The 12,743-nt window shown below is 55.4% G+C and overlaps 1 protein-coding gene across 3 annotated transcripts in view; it reads left to right on the forward strand.

Moving 5' to 3' along the window:
* Positions 1–12,743, forward strand: part of KDM5B (lysine demethylase 5B) — a 35,622-nt gene that overhangs the window by 4,325 nt on the left and 18,554 nt on the right. For 2 of the 3 annotated variants that reach the window (XM_085527075.1, XM_015884840.3), the window contains exons 1-3: positions 4,815–5,014; positions 11,383–11,460; positions 11,990–12,112. In XM_085527075.1, coding sequence (XP_085383201.1) covers positions 4,877–5,014; positions 11,383–11,460; positions 11,990–12,112 — 339 coding nt within the window. In that variant the 5' untranslated portion in view covers positions 4,815–4,876. Of the gene's footprint in view, positions 1–4,814; positions 5,015–11,382; positions 11,461–11,989; positions 12,113–12,743 lie in introns of those variants that run through there. The other variant, XM_085527076.1, reaches the window with a different exon arrangement.

A 12,743-nucleotide genomic window follows, 5' to 3' on the forward strand; every position in this document is an offset into this window, starting at 1 on the left:
CCTTTCTCCTTCAAATGCCTTCTGGCTCACCAGCTGCTTTTAAGCCTACATGCCATCTACCAGATTCTGCATCATTCTGTCTGCTTGTGATTCATGTGGTTTCTTGCTGCCTTGGCTAACGTGGTCATTTCATGTCATCAGTGTTATCTGAAATACTAGCTGAAATATTTTTCTCTGCTTTAATTCGTGCAGCTCTTACACATCCTCCAACGTATCTGAGCAATCTGCAGCCATTCCTCTATGCTTATACCCTCTCTGTAAGTAATATGTCCAGGGCTCTCCATCTGTGAATGATGGCAGCTTAAAACCCAGTCTCATACTGACTACTTGTCTCTCTACTCTTAGACTCTTTAGTGTTTTTTAGTGACTTATATGAGGGCTTAAACGATTGTGCACATCTGCCTTTTGGAACCTGAATAGTAGTTTGTCATTCTTTCTCTGCAAGGAGCTTTAATTAAATGTTTATTACCAGACCAGCTTCTCTCCTTGCCTGGGCCTGTGGAACCTCACTGAGCGGTGGAGAGGAGGGCGGTGGGTTTATCTGCGGTGGTGCAACGTGCCTGCACTGTGTGATAGTGGGCTCTGCACGGCTGGCAGGAGGGATGGGCTCCTCAGTGGGTTTTTTATTGCTGTTTCCACTCAACCCATGCAGAAACCACAGCTGAGTTCAGATACTCAGGGGAACAGTTGTGATGGTGCTTTGTTTCACTGCAGTTACCTTTTCCTTTTTAAGAAGCTGTGCTCTGTAGCTCTGAGCATCATGGCAAGTTGTATTTTTCCATCTGCCCCACTGTGTTGCAGGGGCTGCAGAGCTGAATTGCTTTCCCCAGCACTGAGGTCCAGGCCTGAGCTTGTCACCCACAGCTCCCTTCACAGCTGATCAAGGAAGCGAGGGGGTTTTTAGGGTTATTCTGACCTATTTTAGATGCTACCTTTAAGATAATGAGCTGGGCCTCACCCTCATTGGCTCTCCAAGCACTGCAGATGGCTGCTCCCTCATCAGCCTCCACACTTACCCGGAAGCATCCCACCCTCATGTCCTGCCTGGAAGCAGGTTGTATCCCACACTGCTATTAGCACAGCGGAGTGTAAGCAGGTACGGCTGTAATTTGTGTGAGTCAGCAGCTGGAGAGTGAAGAGAAGCATGTGAAACAGCCCAGCTCTGCCTCTGCCACGCTTCCTGCGGCGCTGCTTTGCTTATCCTTGTGCCTACTGTAGTCTGGATCTGGAATAAGACTCTCTTTATCCTTTAATAGGAGCTAATGAGAGGGTATGAGACTTAGAAATTTTATTAAAGTAATGCTGGAGAGAGTTGCACAACTGTGAAGGACTTCCCATGCTCGAACAGAAGTACTGTAGGCTTCCACATGTTCCCCATCTGCCTTTACCTGCCTATTGACACGGTCCCCACCAGGAGCTGTGTGCAGCTGTGGGACTTCCGTCCTCACTCTGCTCATTGCAGCCCACAGCCGGGGCTCAGATTTCCTGCCTGCCCCTTCAGCGCGGCCCCTCCGCGTGGTTTCCTGTAGCTGACATGTTCAGCCTGAAGAGTTAAGAGCTTGTGCTGCTTGTTAGGCTTCCCCCGAGCGCGGCAGGCACCGCACAGATGTGAAGCCTGCATGTTGTCAGCCAGCACATCGCAGGGCAAGGGGTTGCAGCACAGCTTCTGGGGGGGAAACGTACCACGGCAACTCAGTGTTGAAACTGCTGCTACTCTTCTCTTGGAGCAGAAGTTCCTCGCCAAGTTCCTGCTTGCAATCCATCTGAGAAGCTGCTGCTGGGACTGCAATCAGCCAATGCAAAATGCAAGCCAATAGTCTGCAGCCCTGGCACCACTGCAGGAGTCAGTGCAACATCTGCAGGCTGTGTTAACTAAATGGCTGGTGTTTCTCATCCAGATCCCTCCATACTCCTAAACAGGATCCTGAGGTTGGGGCAGCTTAATGCTGTTCATCAAAGGCTGATGTGCATCAGCATCTCAGAGCAGCTGGCGCTCTGGAAAATGTCAAACCCTTTTCTAGCCCTGGTGATGAAATTAAGAATGCTTTGCAGGCTCATACAAGTGGCTGGTTTGCCCAGGTAAACTGGTTTGGTTTGATCTGTCGTACGTTCTGCTTACTACATCTGTTTGTTCCCAGGAATCTATTTTAAAGAGCTGAAAGGCTCAGCGTGTTTCCCTCCCTGCCCTATGCTGTGAACATGGAATTTAATAGGGCAAAAAGCTGCCGTTGAAATGAGCTCTTCGGCTTCAGCAGAGTTCGCTTATCTATGACTTAAGGCAAAAGGCTCCATAGGTTGTACTGGGTCTGCCTCTCTGGGCGCTGCAGTCTGACTCTGCCTTGGACTCATACAGGATCTGTTCCACCCTGCAGCGCAGTTCCTGCAATGTTAGCATCCTTTCACAACTTGTGAGTCTCTGGGAGCAGTTCAGGTTTGCTCAGTGCCCACAGCTGCACATCTCTTGTCTTCTCAGAGCCCTGCGCTCTGATCGTGGAGCTCATCTCAATTCCCAGTGCTCCCATTGTTCCAGGGCTCGTGGTGCCATGGGAACAGGCTGCAGTTGCAGCTCCTGTGCCATGGGATGCAGCTGAGGCTGCTGGCACTGAGGGTGCCTTCCTCTGGCTGAGGCCCTGCTTGTTATAGCAGCTCCTGCTCTCGTTTGCCCCTTCTTGTTGTTCGATTCAGCTCTATAGCCACATCCTTGGAAACAAATAGGACTCCTAAACCCTTAAGGAATGCATCCATTCTCATTTCAACCAGGAGGAATCTGCACACATATAGGGTGTGCTTCATTAGCACAGAAGCCAGAGCTATTGATTCCAAACTCAGCGCTGCCCCACTCCAAGCACAACAAAGCATTCTGTGTTATGCAGCACATAGGACAGATTCCTATGGGAGATGCAGACCCTTTAGAGTTTGCTTGTCCTCTCCACACCTGAACCCCCTGATCCCCTCCAATCTTGTTATATTGGGGGTCAGTTTAACTTTCCTCTCTGCTCTGCTCACCTTAAGACCTTTGCATTGCTTTTGTCTTCCCCTGTAATAACTTCCAATGTAAAGCACCTGCCTTGTACTCATTGTATTTTTCCACCCGAGTCCCATAGGAGACTTTTGTACCTGATTCTATTAACAGAAATGGTCCTTCTAACCACGGCCCTTCTGGTTGTGATGGAATGAGTCCTCGGGGAGTCATCCCCAAAAAGACTTTGGTGGTTTCTGCTATACAGGGATGTTTAAGCATCCTTGACATTGAGTTTATCATTTCTTCCTTCCTGTAAACAATGTAATTCATTAAATTCCTGCATTATAGGAATAAATGGGGAATGGGAACCTGACGTGGTGAACATTCAGGCTCTGTTTGTAGATGGATTTGGCGCTGGGACCATTGAACTGCTCTGATGCTGGGCATCTCCTCCCACACGTGTGTGCCCCATTGGGCCGTGTAGGAAGGCGGCAGTGGGGGGGTTCCTGTGGGGTTTTGGTGTCGCCGCGTGGGTCTGACTCGAAGGGCGGACGCTTTGGGCCGACAGTCGGTGCTGTAACAACGCGCTCAGTGCTATGGCGGAGCGAAGGGCCGCGCTCCGAACATGGCGCCGGGCACGAGGGGCAGCGAGGGGGGGGGGGTTGAGTGCTGGGCCTGGAGCCTCCAGGCGCTACAGCCGGCGGGACCCGACCCGAGTGTGCGGGAACCGGGGCGGGACAACGGGACATCGGCGGTACCGGCGGGACCCGACCCGCTGTGCGGGGAGCGGGTACGAGCGGGGGGGGCGGAGCTGCGGGGCCGCGGGGCGGGGCCGGGCCGGGGCACGTGCGGTACGTGCGGAGCCTGCAGCCGCCGCGGGGCCGCCCCTCCCTCCGCGTGGCGGGGCGGGACGGGCCGGACCGGACCGGGACCGCGGGGCGAGTGCACGGCCCAGATCGCGCTCCGTGACCGCCACGGAGACAACACGGCCCGGAACGCTGCTAACGCGACCCGCACCGCTCAGCAGCTCGGAGGGACCTCGGGGCGCTCGGAACAAAGCGGCCAAGCAGCGCTTCGGCTGCGGAGCGGGACCGTGTACCGGTACCGTGTACCATGTACCGGTACCATGTACCATGTACCGAGCGGTTCCGCCTGGCTCCGGCTCCGTCCGCCCGGGGTCGGTGCAGACAATGCTACAATGCCCCGCGCCGCGCGCTCCGGCCCCGCCCCCCGGTGACGCGTCGCGGCCGCAGCCAATGGGAGGCGGCCGAGAGGCTCTTTAAAAAAAGAAGCGCCGGCAGCGCCGCCGTCAGCTGAGCGGATCCATCCGCGCATGTAAACACAGCGCCCAGCGCCCCAACGGCCGCCGGGCCTCGATCCGCCGTTGGAGATCGGCTCCGTCGGGGCAGCGCCGAGGGGCGGCTCAGCGGCTCAGCGGCCCCGCGGGGTGCAGCGGCCCCGCGGGGTGCAGCGGCGCGGGGCTGCGGCGCGGCCCGACCCGGCGGTGCTGGCGGGGCAGGAGGTTCCGCGGGGCTCCGCACAAAGGCTCGTGGCCAACGCTCGGAGCTCGCGCTGCAGGTCGGGCCCTGCTCCCCGCTGAGCGCTGTGGCCGCTCCGGGCCGTTCCCGTCACACCTCACACACCCCCCCCCAGCCCCGCAGCGACCCCGGCCCGGCGCCCCCTCACAAAGGCGCGTGACGGGGCGGGGCGGCCGCCGCCCCCTCCCCCCGCCCAGCCCGGGGCGGACTCTTTTTCTCTCTCGTTCTGGCTCCGTGCCCCCCCCGCCCCCTCCCTTCCACCCCCCACCTCCCGGCGGACGCGCACGTCCCGTTCGAGGCTGCTCGTTGGTCCCGGCGGCCGGCGGAGGATTGTTCGGAGCCGGCGGTCGGTGGCGGCGCGGCCCGGCCCGGGGCCATGGCCGAGTTCCTGCCCCCGCCCGAGTGCCCCGTCTTCGAGCCCAGCTGGGAGGAGTTCGCCGACCCCTTCGCCTTCATCCACAAGATCCGGCCCATCGCCGAGCAGACCGGCATCTGCAAGGTGCGGCCGCCGCCGGTGAGTGCCCGCATGGCGCCGCCGGGAGAACGGCCTTTGTGTGGCGGCCCGGCCCGACAGCCGGTACCTCCGGGGCCGATCCCGGGCAGGTGGGCCCGGCCCGCAGCGCCCCGGCGCCGCCGCGGAAGTTTGGTCGCCCCCGGGGCCGGACGGGGCCTTTCCGCCGCCCCCCCCGCCCCCCGTTCCCCGTCCGTCCCTCGGCCGCCTCCAAGTCGCTCCAAGTCCCGTTGTCGGCCCGTTTCGGGCTCGGTTCTGACCCTGCCGCCCCGCTCTCCCCGCCGCGGCCCGTCCGCGCCTCCCCCCCGCCGCTCGGCCACCAAAAGTTGCGGCTCGGCCCCTGGCGCCGTCCCGGGCCGCAGTTGGGGCTCACGGCCCCGCTGTGGAGCCGCGCCGGGGTGTCGCCCTCCATGTTGGCATTGTGGGGCCTCCGCTCCGCGCTCCCCGCCCGGCCCGGCCCCGCAGCGCCCGTGGCTCCGCCGTCCGTGCGGGCGGTAAGTGCGCAACTTGGACGACCCCGCGCTCCTCAGCCGGAGTTTGGCCGCCGGCTCCGCTCGCCGAATCCCCAGCAGACATGGCCACCATTTTAGAACGCGATCCTCGCTGGGAACGGTCGGCGGCTTCGTCTTGATCCTCGTCTCCCGGCCCGGCGCCGCGCTGTGCTCGCAATTGCGGTGCGGGTTCCGTTTTTCTTTTGTTAGCTGACCCCGTTTGCCGGGAGCCGTTCGATCTCAGCCCCGCGGTTTGAACGCGGTGGTTCCATTACGGGGATCGACGGCCCCGAATGGCGAGGAGAAAAAAAAAAAAAAAAAGGGGGCTCGGAGTGTAAATCTGATTACGGAACGTTTGTGAATCGCCTCGTCTCGATGCGCTCCGAGGGTGGCACGGCCGCCTCGGGCCACTCGGGGCCATCCCCAGCCGGGGCTGCAGCTCAGCTCCGCACTTTGGCGGCCGGAGCGCTGCGGGCGATGCTCGGAGTTGAGAGCGCTCCTCAGCTCCGCGCTGCGCTCGTTGCCACGGATCCCATCGGCGGCCGAATCGAAGTGAAGTTGGTGCCTGAGATGGAGCTTTGTGCCGGAGGAGCAGCGCGGGGCTCCAGGCAGAAGGCGGAGCTGAGCTCTGTACAGCGCTCCCGGCCGGCACCGAGTGCCCTGAGCCCATAGAGGAACGGGGCTGAGATGGTTTTCATTATATGGCCAAGGCTGAACTTATGTAATCTTTTATTTGAGGAGCAGAATCCCTTTGGATGCGTATTGTCGGCGCTTGGAGCAGAGCAGGATTTCTATGGAGATGTTGTTTTTCCTTTTGTGGTTTGTTTTAAGGATCTCATCGATGTTTCTCATCTGCTCGCACGCAAAAACCAAAGCACGACAATAAAAGCTCCTCCTGAGCTTCGATATCTGGTAGAGAGGCAGAGATGAGCAGCTCTCTGAAGGAATAATGACTGACTACAGCAGCTCTCATCTCCACTTATAAAGGCCGATATCCCTCTGTATGATCAGATGGGTTTGCTGAGCTGTTTAGAAGCGGGATGAAAACGGAGCTCCGAGGGTGGAACAGCCCATAGCTGTGCAGGGTTTGGCTCCCACCGCCCCCATCTGCCCCATAATGGCCCCGTGGCTGTTCCTGCGCCGGCCTGGAGCATAGAGGGAGCCCTTCAGGCCCAACGCCTGACGTCGATCCTGGCCTTCCTCCTGGAAACAGGAGAGCAGTATTGAGCTGTTGTTGGTTCCTGTAGGATCCAGTGGTTTGCGGGAGGTGAGATGTGAATTGCATCCACCTTCTTATGCAGAGCTCTGTACATGCCAATGGAACGTGTGGGGATCTCCCTGTGTCCCAGAGGGGCTCTTCTCCTCCGTGCTTGGCCTGTGTGGTTGTGCCATCCAGGGTCCATGTTGAATGTAGTGCCTTTTTGCACTGATTTAGGCATAAACTCTTGTATAATTATCATCTGATTAACCCTGTGCTGTTCTATCTGACCACAGCAGGGAATGGTGTTACGTGAGGCTGGTGATTCCCAGCAGTGTGGCAGGTTGGTCACTGCTCCGAGCTGCAGAGCACAAAGGGAAGAGCTCTGTGTTCTCCAAAGGCTGGGGACGTCTCCTGCCCTGGGAGCTGTATGTGAGTGGGCACCCAATGCACAAAGGAGGGCATCAGTGGGGGCTGCTCAGTGCTGGAGGTCGGGGCAGCAGCAGAGCAGTCTGTGAAGGAGACAGTGAGCACCCAGTGTGTGTGTTGGGGATGGGGGGTGTTGGGTGAGGGAACGTCCAGGGCTGTGACAGCAGAGAAAACTGCTCAGCACGGCTGGAATTTCACAGTTTCCACTTGAGTGCTCCAGGGAAGCTTTTCTTCCTCCTTCATTCCAGTTTGTTCCAGCCATTGCTGATGACTTTAGTTTTGCTCTCATTTGGATGACTGTGGGACACTGCAAACCCAGTGTTAGCTCCTCCTTTCAATATCTGATGGAGCTGTAAGATGGAAGAGGATGGACTCCACAGTGGGATCTTTGTGATGGGATGAGAGGAGGTGGGTTCAAACTAAAAGAGCAGGGATTTAGATTGGTCACACAGTGCTGCCCCATCCCTGCAGCCCCCCAAAGGCAGGGCAGGGCTGTGAGCACTGCTGGGGCTGTGGGTGTAAACATTCCTTCAGATTTCCAGCATAGCTTGAAAAATAAAAGGTAAAAAGTAGAGCGTGTCGTGCTGTTCTGCTCCAGTTCTGCTCGAGAATGGACCCCTCTTTCCCTTGGGTTGTGGAGCTCCGTTGCTGCAGTGAAGAAATAACCGACAACAATTACTTCAGCTTTCCTTACTATGGTCAACAGTCCCAAAATATACAATGCTGTACGACATGCTGGAGGCATTTCAGCTCTCCGTGGCCTAAACGTAGGGATGGAGAACATTTGGGCTGTGCTTTGGATGATGTGAGGATGGAGAACGGCGGCCAAGGCTCCCAATAACCCACAGTGTGCACTGATACAATGCAGGAGGTCTGCATGGGTGAACCTGGAAGCTCACAGCACTTGGCACAGCACTTGGACACGACCGGCTCTTTCCAATGGATCTCACAGCACTGGGAAGCTTTGAGAGGAGTCGTGTTCCTGGTTTTAAGTTCTCCGTGGCTGAACGGATCATTGGGTGCCCTATGGGTGGGATCTGGGGTTGGTTCTGCCCTTTACCATGGCACTGTTGGGTTCAGTCGGTCACACTGTCACCATCTGAGGGCTGTAAACCAATTGAGTGTGTGTCAGGACTCCAATTACAATCATTGTTATTCTGCAAAATAGATAACGTGCTGAAGGAATCACGGATTATCTCAGCTTTAATGAGGAATTACAGCCAAGGAGAGGTTTCTGATGGGCTTTCAGAACCTCAGGCCACAGCATCTGATCTCCATGGAAGGATCTGGAAGGACGAAAGAGGTGACCTCGTGCACATGGCAGGTTGGGGTGTTGTGGGCTGATCTTCACAAGCACTGGATGTGATGAAGCTGGAACCTCCCAAGTGGGACTCAACATGAAGCTTTTACCTTTAGGAACAAAGGGGCTGAGATCAGAGCTGGGCAGTGTGGCTGTAGTGGTGAAACCCAAAGCAATTCTGGGCTGTGGCTGTTGGACGAGGACATGTTTCCAGCTCAGCTCCAGCCCAGAGCTGGTCTGCATTTAAAATCCCTCCTCCTTGTTTGACAGGTTTCCATTTAACAGAGGTTATTTTACTGTATCAAGTGTGGGCTGAACACACTGGGTTACCTTTGGGAGTGCTTCTGCTCAGAGCCATGGCAGCCTGTTGGTGTTGGAGCTGCAGATGGAGCAGCAGCTCCACAGGGTGGTATGGGAGAGCCCCGGGCACAGTGGGTGCATGGTGGTGTTCCTGGGGTGCTGCAGCTCTTGGGCATGGTGCTGGTGATGTGGATAGATGCTCCTGGTGGGAGCATGGCGAGTGTTTAGACCTGAGATGTTGACCTAACTGAAAGAAGGTTCATTGCAGCTAACAGCAGTGGGAGATGGCCTCCAGCTCCCCCGCCTCCCAGCCACGATGGGGCTGGGTGTGCTGCTCCTGTCCCTGTGGTTGTTGCTCAAGGTCTGATTCCTCCTTCAGCGAGCAGCCCTCCCACAGGTGGGCACCTGGCTTTGCTAATGCAGAAGTGACCCCAGGCTGGGGCTCAGCAGAGATGACCTGGCAGTGCGTTGGGGAACCTGCTGCCCTCACAGCAGGGAAGCTCCTGAGCTGCCCCACGTTGTTCTCCCCATGCTGGGGCTGCTCACTGTTGCCCTGTGTCTGCTCCTGCCCACGCTCACAGCACAGAGGTGCCATGTCCTGTGCTGGTGGTCAGACCTGCCCTGTGATTCCCACCTTGCCGTGCTGCTCCAGAAGCGTCCTGCTGGCCTGAGCTTTCATTGCTCTCCATGTTTGGAATTGGCACGGAAACTTCTGAGTCTGGAGAGCCGCTCGGTGCTGCAGGCTCCTCTTTTGGCAGTGATTCTGTTGGGAAGGATTTGTGATTCCTTTTTCCGTTGTTAATCTGCGGTCCATAACAGCCCGGTTTGATCTCCAATGAGAAGCACTCAAGGAAGGAGCTCATCTCCCCCAGGGCTGTGCCTCCAGCTCTGCCTGCTCCCCCAGCCCCGTCTGCACAGCGCCGGCCCCAAGCAGGTCACAGAGGGATTAATTCCCCTCCACAAGCTTTATGGGTGAGCCCTGGCACCTCTGTGCTGCTGAACGGCTCAGGTCAGTCCTGCAGAGGTTCCCTGGTCCAGATGTCCTTCGAGTGCTTTCTTTGTATGAAAACATGCACCTAAATCCAAGCGCTGCCTTCATCTGCCAGCAGCCACATCGCACCTTCACATGGATTGGGAACAAAGGATGTAGGTCATGTGTGCGGGGTGGGCATCCCGGCAAGCTGCTGTGTTAACTGAATGAGTGCGTGTTTCTATGGCAGGAATTGCTGAGCTCTTCCTTTGGATCTTACTACGACGCTGTCTAGCAAAAGAATGGAAGTGACGTGTTGTCTTCTTTTTGTCTCAGATGGGAAGGATTGCATCTGAAATGCTGCTTGTGCCCCTCGAAAGGCGCAAAGAAGTAGGAGAGATTTCAGAACCATATCAGGAGGATGGTCTTTACTTGCAGCGCTTGGAAGCTGTGTGTGTGTAGGGGAGCAAAATGCACAATCTGTGTGTAGAGAAATGCTGTGAGCATTGCTTCCAGGAGGGGGATACAGCCACGGATGGGCAGCAGGAAGCCATGGAGTCCTTCAGACAGCCTGAAGCTCCACGGGCCTTAATGAGTTAATATTAATTTTACTTTGCATCTTCTTCATCATCTGGGGCTTAAACAGAAGCTGCTAAATATCGTTCTCATGGCTTTTATTGACTTACAGCTCAGATTGGGGTTGTTTGGGACTTGCTAATGGATTGGTGACCCCAGGGCTGCCTGCTGGCTGTGCCTGGGTGCTGCAGGTGATGCACTGGTAACAAGCTGGTGGGATACAGAGCAGGTTGTGCAGTGTCTGTGGATGTGTTCTGGGAGCCCCAGGGGGACGGGGTGGGTTGCAGGCCCATACTGAAGGGCCTGCTGGGCACATTGGTAAGCCTGGAAGCTTAAATAGTTATGATTTCAGCCTTGATGTATCAAAAATGCCCTGTAGGATCCCAAGACTCGTCCGTACTGCCTTGGGGTTCAGGCTGGTTTTGTGTGTTGGACAAAATACGTGTCTGGGAGTCCTTTGGTCTTTGGGTTTGCAGGTGTTCTGTGACTCCACATCCCTGCTGCAGGCTCTGCTGGGCACAGCACAGTGAGCCACGGGGTGCACTGAGCCCGGCTGCTGGCATGGCTGGTCATTGCTTCCCATGTTGCTCATGGCTGCTTTAGCACCAGGTCTCATTTCCCTGCTGAAATAAAGGATGTGCAGCTTGTAACCCCAGCTCGTTTGTGCTGAGTGCACTGCAGGGACACATTGCATCGCAGGTGTCTTTCCCGGAGCAGAGCTCTCCCATTTCAGTAGTGCTGCGCATGTTATCTTCATTCTGTAATTAGTGATAATCAGATTGCTTTATAAGTAATAAATTACTGTCAAGTTCAGATCAAATCTAATGTAGTTCAGCAAAGCTGCCTGTTGCCAAACCACCAGCACGTGATCAGTGTCAAGAGATCTGAGAGATAAAGTTCCTTTATAGTCGTATTTACAAACAGCAGCGGCGGTTTGCAGGTATTTTGTTTTGGTGGTGATCCTCAGGTTTAATTGCTCGTGCTCTGGTTGCTCCCAAGTGTTTGCAGATGAGGAATGAGGAGCTGGAAGCTCTCCTGCTCTGTGCTCTGTGCAGGGCAGCCCCATTCACCTCCTACCCTGTTGATGAGGCACTTCTGTTTTCCCAGGACTGGCAGCCTCCATTTGCATGTGATGTTGATAAGCTTCACTTCACGCCAAGGATTCAGCGGCTCAATGAGTTGGAGGTAAGCTGTAAAGCCACACATTGCCATCTCTTTGGTTTTTTTCCCCTTTCATTATGTTTTTCGTTGCTATTGAGCTCTGTGTGACTTCAGCCAACAGCATTTGGTACCTCTGCACATCAGCTTGGAGTTAACACACAGAAATTTACGTGTTCCAGCAATTACATAAGGCATTCCAGCCATAAAAAGTGAAATTAATGCTCGTTAAAGGCACTTTTAAGTGGCTAAACTTAAATTCTCAACACTGTACCTTTTCTGCCCTCTTTTTGTGCATCTACAGCATCTTTTAGAAGTAGAAGAGATGAAACACATAGAGAGAGCTTTAAAAATAACAACCCGTGTGGAACAGTTAGAAAATGAGGTTGGTGCCAGATCTGTTTGTGAGCTCTTCCATTCAGTGCTGGCATCAACTCGGGCCTCAACAAGGCAGAGGTGGGAGCAGTGGGCAGGCAGGGGTGGCTGTGGCTGCACCAGTGCTGGGAAAGGGAAGCACAGCCTGCACGTGGCACGCTGCTCACTTGTTGTTTTCCAGGCCCAAACCCGAGTGAAGCTGAACTTCCTGGACCAGATTGCGAAGTTTTGGGAGCTCCAGGGCTGCACGCTGAAAATTCCACACGTGGAGAGGAAGATCTTGGATTTATTTCAGCTTAATAGGGTAAGGCTGCTAAAGGGGGAGCTCCCCTGGAGGTGGTGGTGTGATGTTGTGGCTTTCAGGAGTTGGGGCTGTATATGAGCTGGAAATGTGTTACTTTACTTAAGCTGGCTTAGATAATGTGATGAAATAATAGGAAATGTAATGGTGGGAGTTGTCACCTGGGCATGGGGATGAAATGAGATGTTCAGCTCTTCTGTGGTTGAACTTGGAAACAAACTGGTCAGGAAGAAACTTAAGTTTATACCAGGAAGAAGCTGCTGAACAACAATAGGTAGAAAATGCATTTCCATGAGGGGTAGGGGAGTGAAAAATCAGTCGCTTTTGAGATGGAGCCTTTAGACCTGTGGAGGAGACTGTGTGTCCTGATAGTGAGGGCTGGGATTCACCACCCCCAGGGATGGTTCTTTACCCTTCCTTTCATGTAGGGTAGTTCCTGTTTGGTTGGTTCTGAGCCCATTTCATGTTGCAGTGAGAAAAGTGGTTGTGGAGCAGGGGGAAAAATGCAGCCAGGCCATCCTGAGGAGTTGGCTGAGCTGCTGTTTGCTCGTCGCATGCAGTGCTGACTTGTCTGCTGAGCAATCCAAAGAAGGTTGCAATTCCTGACAAGGTGACATGCTCCAGTTACAGCTTC

This window comes from Coturnix japonica, chromosome 38, assembly GCF_054131305.1.
Source record: "Coturnix japonica strain WE chromosome 38, WE-NBRP24, whole genome shotgun sequence".
Lineage (NCBI taxonomy): Eukaryota > Metazoa > Chordata > Aves > Galliformes > Phasianidae > Coturnix > Coturnix japonica.